We start from the raw sequence: 16,105 nt of genomic DNA, 5'->3' as shown, positions 1-16,105 counted from the left end.
ATGTATACATACAAGAATTAACATCTAACCATTCAGCTAACTACCTTGCTAACCGACAAACTTAACACCACTAACTAAATTCTTTACAGTGTCAGTGTAACAGTATATTAACTAACTACTTTTTTAACAATTACCATGTGCAAAAACCCCGTTGACCTTTTTTGGGCTAAAAGAAGGCCAATGGAGATGCAATATTAAAATATGCCCAACTTTTGATCAAGTGTGTATATATATAAACAATTTCAGTGGGAATCATTAGAATAGCAAGGATTATTAAAATTATCTAAAGGGTATTGATTATGTTAGCAGACAAAAAATAATATAACATTAACATGAGTAGCATTCTCTACTTATTCCTTGTGCAAGTGCAACTATTGGTCCACATGAAACAAATACTGTATTTCTCCTTACAGTCCATACATAATTTATTTATGTACAACCAACCCCTTTTGCATTTGCACTGAAGGCCAAAATAGAGAAGGAACTTGGTGGAAAACAAGAGCAGAAGCAGAAAATGGAGATTCCTTTGCTCACACCCAGTAAAATGGGTAACTTTCAACTTTCTCACAGGTGCTTTTTGACTTTCTTTCTTACAAATAGTTTTGTAGATTTTTGTGCCTTTTCCCTAGTCTGGTACATAGATTGTTTGATCATGTACATCTTATGGTTGAAAAGTATTAATTTGATCAGGGGATTCTGAATTAAGAACTCTGCTACAATATACGAATAAAGTCATGAAGAAGAACTTGTTTTATTGCATGGTTTGGAATTTATATCAAGTGCCTCATCTTAACTTTAGAAATCAGATGGGATTGTATTGGCATTGAATGGCATAAAACAAGTTCAGATGTATAGTTTTCAAATATGGCATAAAACAAGTTTCATATATGGAACTTTATGGAGCCAAACTTTGCTAAAGCCGAAATACAATTGCAAGAAATTAGATGAACTTTGGCTCCATAGAGTTTATGTTAAGCTTGAGTGGTGACCGGTGCCTCATTTTTTTTTTTTTTTAATTCTTTTGGATATGAATTTGTTATTTGGTGCTTGGGGAATATTCCTAATATGTAAGTGTTCTTGATGAGTTAATAGTGATACAGATGAAGGCAGCTTCTTATCTCCCAGCCATCATCTAAAGCTTCAAAGGAATTCAAATCTATTGCGTTAACTTTCTTGCCTTTCTTTTAATTTTAAGCGCTTCTTTTTTGGATGAGCATTGAGTTTTGACATCCTAGTGATGCATAGCCCTGTGGATTTGATGGATAAAATATGAACTTTTTCTTATTATCGCACTTCCAGAGTTGTGTTGGCGCCTTTAACAAGGCAGAGATCATATGGCAATGTTCCTCAGCCACATGCTATCCTTTATTACTCACAAAGAACCACAAAAGGCGGTTTTCTAATAGCAGAAGCCACAGGAGTTTCTGACACTGCCCATGGGTAACCACAGTTCCTACAATTTACCAAGTTCTCGTAAAATATATCCTCCCATACATCTCCAAATACTCTTTGTTAATGCTTCTATATGCTTATTGATTGAAGGTACCAAGATACACCTGGTATATGGACAAAGGAGCAAGTTGAGGCCTGGAAACCAATTGTAAGTGCAGTCCATGCCAAAGGAGGAATCTTCTTTTGTCAACTTTGGCATACAGGGAGGGTTTCCAGCAAAGGTAACTGAAAGTTTTGGTGCCAAAGTTGCACACTTTATTCATCTATAGAGATACAAATTTATATGGAAACAAACAAACAAACTAGCAATTTGATCCCTTGATTCTAGGAGATTTGATAATCAAGGGATGATTTTATTTGATCTAATTTCCTAAAACATTTAATAGCATATTGATCTGTTTTATCAGATCAATCAAGATCCTACAACGTCAGATCTGATCATAATCAGATATTCACAAATCAACACTCCCCTCAAGTTGGCATGTAAATATCTATCATGCCTAACTTGCTCACAAGAATTTCAAATTTCAGTTTAAACAATCCTTTTATAAAAATATCTGCAATTTGCTGATTTGTTGGGACAAAAGGCATGCACACACTTCCTTCTTCAATCTTCTCTTTTATGAAATGCATATCCACTTCAACATACTTTGTTCTATCATGTTGAACTGGATTGTGAGCAATACTTATGGAGGCTTTGTTGTCACTCTACAACTTTATTGGTCGAGCAAACGTTTTTTCAGTTCTTCCATCATCTTCTTGAGCCAAATCATCTCATAGATCCCATGGACCATAGATCGGTATTCAGCTTCAGCACTGCTATAGGCTACGACATTCTACTTTTTACTCCTCTAAGTCACGAGATTCCCCTAGGTAAATGTACAATATCCAAACGTAGACCTCCTGTCAGTAGTAGAGCCTGCCCAATCCGCATATGTAAAGCTTTCAATGCCCCTTTGTTGGTTTTTTTCCTGAAAAACAGCCCTTTCCCTGGTGAACTTTCAAATATCTTAGACTCCTAAAGACCTCTTCTTGGTGCTCTTTCTTTAGAAAGGGCATGAATTGATTGATTAAGCTTACGGCAAAAGCTATATCAGGCCGAGTGTGTGACAAGTAGATCAACTTTCCCACTAGTCTCTAATATTGACTTTGGTCAATTAAATTTACTGTAAATTTTATATTCGAATCAGTAGGTGTTTCAGCAGAACGACAACCACTCATCTCTATCTTATTCAAAAGATCTAGCCCATAATTCCTTTTTGACACCATAATGCCTTCTTTTGATCTTGCTACTTCCATGCCAAGAAAATATTTCAATTGGCCAAATCTTTAATCTCGAACTCCAAGGCCAACTGGTTTCTTAAATTCTTCATTTCTGACAAGTCATCTCCTGTAAGCATGATATCATCAATATACACTATTCAGATAATTGTCTTTCCCTCAAGTGAATGTCGAATGAGCATGTCATGATATGCTTGCCCTTGAGTGTATCCTTGTTCACAAACTGAGTAAATCTCTCAAACCAAGCTCTTGGAGATTGTTTGAGCCCGTAAAGAGATATCTTTAGCTTGCACACTCTAGTTCCATGCCTTTCTTCAAAACTCGGAGGAGGATCTATGTAGATTCTTCTTCGAGTTTTTCATTCAAGAATGTATTCTTCACATCTAGTTGTTGAAGTGGCCAATCAAGTTTGGAAGCAACGGCTGGAAGAACCCTGATTGAGTTCAATTTGGCAACTGGAGCGAACGTCTCGAGATAGTCAATCACGTAGGTCTGAGTGAACCCTTTTGCTACCAAATACGCCGTATACCTCTCTAGGGACCCATATGATTTAAACTTGATGGTGAACACCCATTTGCAGCCCACTGTTTTCTTTCCATGTGGTAGTTCCATCATTTCCTAAGTTTCATTTCTCTGAAGAGTGTTCATCTCCTCTAGAATTGCCTCCTTCCACTCGGGAACATTTAAAACATCCTGCACATTTCTTGGTATCTCTATTCAAGATAATTGAGAAAGAAAAGCTACATACGAAGGGGACATGTTTCTGTCTGACACAAAATTTGACATTGGATGATTAGTGACTTTCCTTACCCCTTTACGTTTGGAAATCGGAAGATCAAGGTCTAAAGTAACAAGGGGTAAATCAGAGTTAGGTTCTGGAGAATTACCTTGTATATCAGTGAGATCTTGTGGGGTAGACGTTTGGTTCTAATTAGAGTCCTTAATCTCTTTTTCTTGGTTCCGGTTTCTCCTCGAGTAAACCTGTAATTCACTTGTTTGCTCCCTGTCCTTGTCATTAACGTTATCATAAAAAGGCTCTATTATCTCAGTTTTTCATTTTCATTATTTAAGATGTGATCTCTTACCTTCTCAAGGTTGTTATTACCAAAAGTACTATTTTCAGTGTCTATCATAAAACCTAGATCAGTTTGTTTCTCACACGTGAGGTCAAAAGGGTCCTTATTATCCCTTGAATCTTCACTATGTTTCTTCCCCTGAGGATGAGTTCCAAAAAACACTTGAGATTCAAAAAAGGTGACATCCATTGTGACAATAATCTTCCTAGTATTTGGGTCATAACACTTGTATCCCTTTTGACTAGGAGCATAGCCAACAAAAACACATTTTTTAGCACGTGGATCAAGTTTGCTCCTATTATGATCATGAACATGAACAAATACGCTACATCCAAAAGCTCTCAAAGATAGATCAACAATCAATCTAGAAATAGTAAAGTATGTCTTAAACATACTGAAAAGGGTTTTAAAATCTAGAACACAGGAAGACATCCTATTAATAAGATAGGTGGCTATCAAAATAGCTTCTACCCAAAGAAATTTAGAGACCCCACTTGTGAATAATAAGGCTCTAGTTACTTTCATAAGATGTCTATTTTTTCTCTCAGCTATTCCATTTTGGTGGGGTGTATAAGGACAAGAACTTTGGTGCACTATTTCCTCGGAAGTGAAATATTGCCTACTGGACACTAAAAAACTCTCTCCCATTATCACTCCGAAATATTTGGATCTTCTCATTAAATTGTGTCTCAACAATTACATAAAAAAACCTCAAACATATGTTTTACTTGCCCTTTGTTTTTCAATAATTACACCCAACTTAGTCTAGTGTGATCATCTATGAAACTCACAAACCACCTTTTTCCATTTACGGTTGCTAACCTAGAAGGTCCCCAAATATTGCTATGGATTAACTTGAAGGGTTCTGTGGCATAATATTTTTGGGAAGAAAAAGATGAACGTTGGTGTTTAGCCATTTCACAAAATTTACACTGGAGAGAAGATGAACTTTTATTCATGACAACTGAGGTAACAAGAGTTTCAAATAATTAAAACTAGGATGACCAAGTCTAGGCCATAACATGACTTCAATATAAACTAGAATAGAATTCAAACAAGCTGAACTACAATTTGCTAATTTGTCACCATCTTCAAGAAAATAGAGACCTTCAGACTCTCTAGCATTGCCAATCATCCTGTCACATACCAACCTTGGGGGGGGGGGGGGGGGGGAGGGGGGGATGGCCGGCACCCGAAGGGTCGAGCGAACCGACTATGATATCTAAACTTTGTAACATGAATCATAGGCTGACAAGGCCGCTGAATAACAATAGTAAGAAGTATATCATGACAACCTGCAAGCAGAAAAGGGCCAACAACACATATATGCATAACAAGGTCCAACAAGGCCACAACCAAGAAAGACAACTAGTGAGAAGGCTGGGAAGGCCAAACACAATACCTCTACACTGACTGATAGTCTGTAAGCCTCTAAGAGCACTAATATGCATCAACTGGTCGGGACAGTGTCCCCGACGTACCTATAGACATACTCAATACATACATATATATATATATATATATATATATATATATATATATATATATATACTATTTAATGACTCTGACCAGCAACTCCGGAGAATAGAGTGCGAACATCCCTGCTGAACTTTGGTATCCTACTGAGAAAGGTACAATAATCTGTCTACCGTACCTGTAGGCATGATCACAGCGCACAAAATGCGTCAGTACGAAAGATGTATCGAGTATGTAAGGTGGTAAGCATAAACATAACATAAGCATAAGAAATACAGATAACTTGGGAAGAGATGTAGAGATAACTTGAAACTCTGAACGAGGCCACTAAGGGCGACCATAATCATGACATAAATGTAAATGCATGCCCGTAAAATTATTCCTCAATGTGGAGGCATATGTCATATCATATAACAATAATAAATCGCTCTGTGGGGTGAGCTCATCATCATAACATCATCTCTGCCCAACTGATCAGTGGCAATGCACATCTACGTGCCTACCCGTCCGCCTACAACACGGCTCGGTAAAGAAAGAAATACATCTAGGTGCACAACTACGTGCCTACCCGGCCACCTACAACACGGCTCGGTAAAGAAAGAAACATGTCTAGGTGCACATATAAGTGCCTACCCGACCGACTATAGCGCGGCTCGGTAATAAAAATAAATACATATATATATAAGTGCAATGCAAGACTGACCTCAGAAGAAATATCATGGAAAGAGTCGGAGTGACCTATCGTCGTTATCCTCCGACTATCATTATTGTCGCTATGTTTATCATTATTTAATCATTAGGCCAAAGAAGTAAAAGTATAAGGAAACATCTTAATATGAATTATTCACTTAGCCAAAGTTAGTCAAACTCTTATGAAATATGATCGACGCAACTTTTATCGGAAAGAGTGTGCCAAAGAGAGGTTCGTCACCTTGGAGCAATAGACAAGAAGATAAGGATTAACTCAATTAAAGGAAGTACAATCAACTCAACTTTGATGTGAAGGGTACCATAACTAATATCATTCTTCATTCGATAAACAAGAGGGATACTAAATGTGAAAGGTACTTCAATACAAGCTATTCATGAGAAAAGGGTAAGCTTAACCATTTTGGAACATAATCGACACAAGTTGAACAAAAAGTCTTTTAATCGATAGCCAAAAGGAGATGTGGACCATAATTTGGTACAAGTCATAGATGAAGTATGTGTCAGCTCAATTATCATGGAACGCACTCGATCCAAGTTAGCGGAACAACTTTTCAATGAAAGGTCATTTGAAATCTAGTCATGCCACAAAAAGAATAGAAAGCTCTGCATACCTCGTCGATGGAGTTATATATGTTTCCCCGAGTCCTCGAACGCCTTACGAATGATTTTCTACATAATACAGACTATTCAAGATCAAAATCAAGGTCATAGCTTATAGAAATCTTCATTTAGACATTTAATCGAGCAACTCATGGGCGTGAATTTATAGGCCCTTTTGTAGCGTAATTTCCTTGTAAAATGCTGGAAAATTCTACTTTTCTACTTCTCCTCTTCAATATGATCCTATCCATATCACCACAACTCCAAACAACACAACAAAACTATATAAAATAGCCCAACAAATAAGCTAAGTTCATGAAAGTTTCATAAGAATATAGAAGAGCTTGTTCTATGGGGGTTTTCACCAATTTCTATGATTAATTACTTTTAGAAGTTTAAAGAGGTCAAAAGGAAGTTAAAGTATACCTTAGATGATAAAAATCACTTCAAACTCCAAGTTACTTCAAAGCAAAGTTTTCCTCCGAAAGGCGAAATAGTGAAGAAATCACAATTCCGTAATTGCCATATTGTTCTCCATGTTGAAATTGTTTGATTTGCTTTTATGTGTGTTTGTGATTGATGGGAGAAGGTTTGAGAATATTACTTAGGGTTTTCTGGTCTTTTATGGTGAAGAAATGAAGGAAATTTCATCCAAGACCATGTATATATACAGGGGCAAAATTAAGCCACCGACTATGTTCACTGTTCCCGCAGCAGTTTGCGTCCTTGGACAAAAACACAAATATCTCTCTACTTCGATGTCGTATCGACAAATGGTAAAATGTACTGGAAACTATACTTGTAGACCTTCGATTTGATAGGTGGATCACCTCATAACTCCAAGTAGATTGAGAGAGCTCTTCGACATCTTCAGTGAAATTTACAACTTTAACTTGCGACGCCCTTTGTCGACTTTCGTATTAGAACTCGTTTGACTTCCAAACTTAACAAGAGACCATTATACGATTCAAATACTTCATATCATTACCTGCTTAGCATGTGAAGCACTCCTAATCTCACCCAAAAGTACAAGTTATCAGATTCCCAACTTGCCGACCTTTGACGAAACTCATGCTTCTTTGATTCATTCACCCTCCAAATCTTCTGCCACTTACTAATCTTGTTTATAGACTGTTATAACAATTTATATTAATAAGCTCAATCCCTTTTAACCTCAAGATAATTTTTTTTGAACTTACGTCGACTAACTCATGCTGCGACTTTAACGTGCGAAAAATCCGGGGTGTAACACGTCCTCCCCGAGACCTTGTCCTAAAATACACATGAAGTAGAGTCAAAGATAGCATGATAATTAAGGTTTCAAGTCGATTTGCTGATGGACACAAGATTGCAAGACAATTTTGGAACACGAGGGACATCAAAAAGAGTCAAATGAGGGGGTTAATTTGATTATCCCTTTTCCAGCAATTGTTGAGAAGGAAACATCGACAACTCTGACTTTTTAATTTCTTACAGACGGAGTATAAGTCGAGAAAAAATGGGAATTCCATGCCATGTGATCACTAGCCCCTAGATTTATAATCCAAAAATGTACACCTGTTGAATTTGTACTCATAAAAATGGATAGTACGATACCTGTTTGGGAAAAAGAATAAGTGGGAGTGGAAGGATCGGGTTTACTGGTTTGGAGTTGAGATTGGAGAAGTTTGTACAGTAGTTCTAATTGCTCTTTGGTGAAAGCTGGCACTTCTAAAGAAGGTTGTAGCCCTTATTCTTCGCTGGAACTCTGAAAGGCCTGGATGCCATGGTTGTCTGCTCCTTTTTTCTTCCAGTTAGGTTGTTTCCCATGGATTTTCCAGCAGGTCTCACGAGTGTGCCAGTGTTTTTTGCAAAAAGCACCCCACAACTTCTTTTTCTTGTCATTTTCATTTTTCGCAGCGACTAGAGCAGAGGAATCTATATTTTTTTGCTTTCAGATTAGATTCTATTTTTAGCATAACATTCCTCCTTGTTTCTTCTCGCCATAACATTCCTCCTTGTTTCTGCTCGCCTAATCTTAGAAAAAAATTCCCTCAAAGTAGGCAATGGGTTTTTTCCAAGAATTCGCAAACGAAGTTCATCGAATTTTTGGTTCAATCCTGCTAGAAATAGATATACCCTCTCATTTTCTTCTTTTTCCAGTGCTTTTACACTATCCTTAGGACACTGTCATTCATCATTATAGCATTGATCTAATTCTTGCCATAAGGAAACCATGCCATTATAGTAAATAATAACACCTCTCTCCCCCTGCGTACCATGTCATTATAGTAAATAATAACACCCCTCTCCCCCTGCGTAGCTTTCCACAATTTAATTTTTAATTAAAAAAATTGAGAAGCAATTTCTACGTCAGAATAAATCTCTTTAACAACCTCCCAAACATCCCTATCAATGGGAAGAAACAAATATGATTTACCTGTGGCAGGTTCCATGGAGTTTAGTAGCCAAGCGATTACCATTGAGTTTTCTGATCTCCGGGCGTTTATTTCGGGTCTCCTGGTTCAGGCCTTTTCGTCTCTCCAGTTAGGTGCCCAAGTTTTCCCCGACCATCAATAGCCAAACGAACAGATTGCGCCCATTCCAAATACTTCTTGTCATTTAGCTTGTGAAAAGTAAGCTAAAAAGATAAATGAGAGGAATCTCCGCCTTTGTTCATAGTTGCTTTGGTCGGAACTTTGTTAACAGAACTCTCGCTTCTGTTGATGTTGCTGGGTGACGTTGCCCATTAAATGTTGTTTTAATCATGAGCAACACAAGAATAAAGTTGTTCTGATACCATGAAAATTTTGGTATCAAAGTTGCACGCTTTATTCATCTGTAGAGGTACAAATTTATAGTAGAAACAAACAAACAAACTAGCAATATGATCTCTTGATTCTAGGAGATTTGATAATCAAAAGAGGATTTTATTTGATCTAATTTCCTAAAACATTTAATAGCATATCGGATCTGATTTTATCAGATCAATCAAGATCCTACAAAATCAGATCTGATCATGATCAGATCTGATTAACAGTAACTTTGAGTTATGTGGTTTTACCATTTTATATAGGCATATTTGATGCTTTGAGAGAACGGTCTCACTAAATATATATGCTTCTTAATTGACTCTTTACCACAGATTTTCAGCCCAATGGACAGGCTCCTATCTCCAGCACAGACAAGACATTAAAACCGCAAATTAGTACTGATGACGGGGCTGTTGCACAATTTCCACCACCACGGCAGCTGATGACAGATGAAATTCCACAAATTGTTAACGATTTCCGGATTGCTGCTAGAAATGCTGTTGAAGCTGGTAATGTCAAGTTTTGTACTTTGATGGATAGTTGTTTCAGTCTGAAATTCTGGAGTACAAAATCTTTGTTTCATAATTTGTATAGTATCTTGAAAGAAAATAAGATTAAAAAAATACATGGTCAGCAATTGCAAAAATGGATTGTTAGTTCCTTAGAATGAAAAGCACATCCATAAGCTGAGCTGACTATATCACTATTCGAATATTTCCTATGACTTATATATGCTTCACGTCTAAAGCGCTTATTTATCTCAACCATTTGTCAAACTTGGTAAAATAGGATGACCTTTTAGCATGTTATATAGGAGGAGCTTAACTTTTTCCCAATGCGTAGACTCATTTTATATTTGGAGTGTGTTTACCATCTTTTGGCAGGTGCGACTGCGATAGCTGATCATTGGATTATAACTTTGTACTATAAACTATACAACAGAGAAACAAGAACAGCATTTTGTACTAATTGCAACATAATGTGTGTGAACAATGTGACGTGCAGTCTAAATGGCATTTCACTAGTGCTCTTTTGAGGAAAAACCAGAATGAGTTACTTTTCAGTTATCTCCACTATGGTCTTCGAGGATTCAAGAAAGAAACTTAGGTTTAGATGCTTTCACAAGCAATTTTAGATCTTGCAGAACATTTTCAGATATAGGTGCTTTGTTAGATTGTTTACAAAGTGAATTGATTGATTGTGATGTGTACCCTTGCTTTGAATATATGTCCCTGTGCTGTCACTTCAGTATTGCCTTCAAATAAACACCATCTTCAAACCAGTTTGTATTATGTAATCTGTTCAATTTGTAGGATTTGATGGGGTTGAGATCCATGGAGCTCATGGCTATCTAATTGACCAGTTTAGGAAAGACCAAATCAATGATCGAACTGACCAATACGGAGGATCTTTAGAGAATCGTTGTAGATTTGCACTAGAAGTAGTTGAAGCGGTTGTAAATGAGATAGGGTCTGACAGAGTCGGAGTAAGACTTTCCCCTTTTGCTAACTACTTGGATTCAGGAGACTCAAATCCAAGTGCTTTGGGACTTTACATGGTTGAATCCTTGAACAAGTATGGCATTGCTTACTGCCACATGGTTGAGCCAAGAATGAAAACAGTTGGTGAAAAAGTTGAATGTCCTGAAAGCCTGGTACCAATGAGGGAGGCATTTAAAGGTACTTTTGTGGTAGCTGGTGGTTACGATAGAGGAGATGGAAACAAAGCTGTGGATGAAGACCGAGCTGATCTTGTTGCATATGGACGTCTTTTCATAGCTAATCCAGATTTACCAAGGAGGTTTGAGCTCAATGCACCTCTCAACAAGTATAACAGGGATACATTCTATACATCTGATCCTCATGTTGGTTATACTGACTATTCATTTCTATAAACCAGAACAAGATGCATGGAAGCATTGGATATCTTTTTTTTTTTTTTTTCTTTTTTCTTTTGGTTGTAAGGGGAGAGGGGTTTGTCAGATACTTCATATGTCTCACATAATATGTGATCTATTGATAGATCACTAGCATTTTCTGCACTTGAATTATGTATGGTTTTTTCATGTTTCCTATCATGTGGTGTATCTTTTCGATCGAGCAAGATATTATGACCAACTCCACTCCAACACTGATTCGACTATCAGGGAAATTATATTTTGAATAAAAGGTAAGAGAGAAAGCTACTTCTGCTACACATTTACTCAATATAGAAATGGAAGGCACACTCATAAGTTCAAAAAGCGTCCTTGGAACATGTCTCCCCATGATTCTTTATTTCTAATCCATTTATTTTCTTGTAATGGTTGGGGCTGGGGAACCTTGCCCCATCACCCAAAACTCATCCAACACGCAGGACCTAAGTGGGATCTCACTTATATATGGATTGAATGTTATTAGTGTTAAAATGGCAGTCCAGTGCACGAAGCATCCCGCGTTCAGACAGGATCCTGGGAAAGACCGCATCCCAATGAGGTATGATGTAGCAGCGTACTTTGATGTAAGTATTTGTTGCTGATTCCACGGCTCGAACCCGTGAACTATAGGTGATAGGAGACACTAGTAGTCAAGCTTGCTTGGCATTTTTGGAGCAAAAAGAGAAGGCCAGTGGAGATGTAATATATCAAAATATGTGCCTCTTTTCATGAAGTATTATACCAAAATTTTCCAGTGGGAATCATTCGCATCGCAAGGGTCACTAAAAATATTTAAAGGGTTTTGATTATATTCGAAGACAAAAGCTAATGTATCGTTAATATACTCTCTCCGTTTCAATTTATTTGTCTTAATTTCCTTTTTAGTTCGTTTAAAAAAGAATGTTTCTTTTTTTTTTGTGTTTCTTTCTTTTTTTGGCAACTCTTTGATTCCAACTTTACATGTTTAAGACCATAAGATTAAAAAACATTTTGATACATTCTACATATTTTTAGTTTAAGACTATAATAGTCTTCTTTAGTTTTCTAAACTCCGTGTCAAGTCAAAACAAGACAAATAAATTGAAACCAAGGGAGTAACATTCTCTACTCCTTCTATTGGTCCACATGAAGCATTATATTCTTTACTTCCTGTTGCACTTTATATACCTGCCAGTCTGCCACCCCTTTTGCATTTTAGTGCAAGGACTGCAGAGAAAGAAAAAGTTGGTGGATAACAAGAGGAGGAAAAGCAACAGGAAATGGAAGTCCTTAGCTCACACACTATAAAATGAGTAACTTTCAACTTTCTCACTGGTGCTTTTAGCTTTCTTGCTTACAGAAACTTTCATAGATTTATGGTGTTTTTTCAGTTATTCTCGTGAATCTGGTTGGCGAAACCATCATTCTGTTGAATTGTTTATGCCTTTTGGAAACAAGATACTCAAGTTTGGAACATAAAATGTCTGATCATGAATGTCCTTATTATGGTTGAAAAGGATAGATTCGATCAGGGGATCCTAAATGTAGAACTCTGAAACAATTTACGAATAATTAAGTGAATGACGAACTTGTGTTGTAGCATTTTTTGGCATTTATATCAAGTGCCTCATATGAATTTTATAAAGGGTAAGTAACCCATATATACAGTCCACGCATCTGTTTGCGATGTAGTCCATCCTACCCGCGGTGTATAGATAATATATTTGTTTTGTATAACAATAAATAAACATCACATATACTATGTATATATAATGGAAATCTTTCGTATAATCAATGTATAAATACACGAAATCAACTCAAATTGTAGTATATAGAGAATGTATATGTTTTGTATAGCTTATATAAGTTGCTCAACATATCATTTCTAAATCTTGAAGAAAAAAACTTCTATGCCAATTCCAATTCAAAATTAAGAATCTCGCTCATCGGCGACCACCATTTTGTCCCCAGAACAAATCATCAAAATCCGAAGAATAAACGAGAAAAAATAGTTACCCTTTTCCTTAAATGCATAGTTATGGCTATTTTCCTTTCCTTTTCCGTCTATTTCTCCTTTTTCTTGGTTTTGCAACTCTTGTTCTTCTCCACTTCCTAGTCACCCCCACGTCTTTCACCGTCGCCACCGCCTTCCGACGAGAATCCAGTTGCTTGAGCTTCCTTATTGTGGGTCCCAGCAATCTTTCAGCTGACTTCGGCGACCACGGTCGAAAGTCACTCATGGCTGACCAAAAGAGTGGAATTGGCCTAAAATTTTTAAGAATGAAGAAGTTGGGTCAAATCTGGTAGGGTCGATCAGTATTGGGCCGTAATTATCCTCAAAATCAATGCAATAATAATAATTTCAGCTAATGGCCTCTGTTGCTATCTTTTTATTTGGATAGATCAAGTTCTCTTGGAAGCTAAACTCATATAGTCTGTTGTTATCTTCTTCTTCTTCTTCTTTTTTTTTTTTTTTTTTTTTTTGATATTTTCAATTAGCCATTTTATGATTAAGGTGAGGAAGGAGCACTGATCATCAAAAGCAACAAACATCCACGACTAGCAAAAAGTAGAAGAATAAGACGAAGAATTCCAAGTAATCTAATCTTTAGAGTGGATCAACTTAATTAAATAACCACTTACATTCAAATGCACACTATAAATGTACTAATAATGTAATGTATATCTTGAATTGAACTATAAACTGAACATAATCGAGAAGAGCATATCAATTTTTTATTGGCAGTTTTATCTATAACCTCAACTCTATTATTGGTGAGAGCAAGATATATGATTTATTTCAACTAAATATTTAAAATGAAAAATTCATAAAAAGAATTCCTTATGTGGGATTACGTGATTTTTACATTGCCATTTATCAACTCTTGTTCATTGGCATTGAGATTCATGTCAATTCAGATTGATATTTAGGTATCGATATTATCTCTCTTTTTTTTTTCTTTTTTTTTTCCTCCTTTCAAACTAAGAAAAATGATTGAAGTTTTTTTTTTTCCTGTGGAATTGTGTGAATCAGTTCAGAAATAAAGTCAAGGAGAAGCATGAGAAATTTCTAGAGATATGAAAGTTTCATGCTATCTCAACTTAAGTGAACTTACGTGTCGACTTTTCCAGAAATAGATATCACTACAAATTTAGCCGGGAGAATAGATGGATGGAACAGAAACGGTGCCGAAAATCTAATAGAAAATGAAGAAACTATGAATAAAATGACTGGAAAAAGGTTACAATTTTGTTGAAGGAACAGTAAGAGAAACGTAAAATTAACAAAAATTGGAAGAACGGAAGATGTAACATTGATTTTTAAAAGAAAAAACAAATAAAAAGTGGTAACTCTTCATGCAGGAAGCTACCAGCAATACTCCTTTCAAGCATCTCTCCGCAGAGCATTGTGAAGCTTTGTGGCTATTATTTTATACTAGTCTCAGCGTACGCGCATTGCGCGTGACAAAAGCATGAACCTAATTTGACAACAAACACTATTTGAAAAAAAAGTCGGACTTAAATGCAAATTTCTCCGTTTATCCATCGCTAAATTGCTAATAGCTAAATTGCTTAAAATGCCTTTTTTTAGTTTATTTTTTTATTTTTGCAGTGTAACAAAACCTTATTGTTTCCTAGTGAGTAATACTTACGTGCTTAATGCATTGGTAAACGAATTGTAGACTAATTTGAATAGTCTATTATATAGGATTTAATGACCAAATTAAGTTGGTTTTAGAGTCCTAAATAATAGGAGATAATTAAATATTTTAATTTTGAAAGGACTAATAGTAATGACAATTTTGTCTATTATAATGTCTTCTAATGAAGTGCAAATAATTCAATCAACATATAAACTAATGTTGTTTTCTGTTATTTCAAATCGTCCAGCATATGCATCTCGATCTTCCTGATGATACTTTAAAACTTAAATCCTCTGAGTGACATGTTATTTATTTTAGTTGCTAAAAATTAAATTCTTCCTTCCTAATTGAAAATATATTATTTTCATAAAATTCTTAATCCCTTCCCTTATGTGATTTAACAACACACATTTTACTGCATCAAAAGGTTATCTTACGTGCAAAATTTCTGATAATGCGAACAAAGAATTGAACTAATAACAATTTAGAATAATATTTTTGTAAAACCCTTTAAAAATATAGACTTCAAATTTGACAAAATTAACATTTTAGATTTCCCCTAATATCTCCGAGGTTTAAATCAACAAATTTTCTGCATGAAATCTTTCCTTATCTAAAAAATATGTGGAAAGCCAACCCTAATATTAAATATCCTATATAAATCATTTTCTCATTTGAATTATGAAGCATGGTATTTGTACGATAAATAATATAAGAAAACAATCTCGGAGAATAAGTATGAATGTACCTATTACTTGTCCGCGACAAAAGCAGACGTTATTAAAAGATAAATGAATTAATGGAAATTTTCCAATAAAAAAAATGTAGGAGAAGTGGACTAGAATACAGGTTTGCTACAATTATAAACAACTTTAAAGTATAAGTATGCAAACTCAATTTTTTTTTTAATGAAAAACAGTAACTTCAATAGCATGAAATTTAGAAAATCATTTTCGCTAAAAAAAAAATATTATGTTGAAGAATAAAATAATTTCAAACTATCGATTATCTGTTGTCCACATGGCACATATCAAACACTCTATTAAAGATTAATGACTAAATATAATTGAGGGGATCCAATCCCTTCGCCTCAAGCACAAAACAATTGTAAAAGAAATAATGAGAAATACATTCTAATTCTTAAAATAAATACTTTTTATGAACAAAACCTAAACAATA

At 35.6% G+C, this 16,105-nt stretch overlaps 1 protein-coding gene across 1 annotated transcript; it reads left to right on the top strand.

Moving 5' to 3' along the window:
• Positions 1-473: 473 nt before the first annotated feature.
• LOC132626882 (12-oxophytodienoate reductase 1-like) lies at positions 474-11,453 on the top strand. The gene is made up of 5 exons (XM_060341905.1): positions 474-570; positions 1,300-1,440; positions 1,543-1,673; positions 9,721-9,897; positions 10,702-11,453. The coding sequence occupies exons 1-5, from the start codon at positions 515-517 to the stop codon at positions 11,280-11,282; spliced, it is 1,086 nt and encodes a 361-aa protein (XP_060197888.1). The 5' UTR covers positions 474-514; the 3' UTR covers positions 11,283-11,453.
• Positions 11,454-16,105: the final 4,652 nt, after the last annotated feature.

Source organism: Lycium barbarum, chromosome 2 (genome assembly GCF_019175385.1).
Source record: "Lycium barbarum isolate Lr01 chromosome 2, ASM1917538v2, whole genome shotgun sequence".
Lineage (NCBI taxonomy): Eukaryota > Viridiplantae > Streptophyta > Magnoliopsida > Solanales > Solanaceae > Lycium > Lycium barbarum.
The sequence above is the reverse complement of the archived record's forward strand: the minus strand, read 5'-3'. Positions and strand labels throughout refer to the sequence as shown.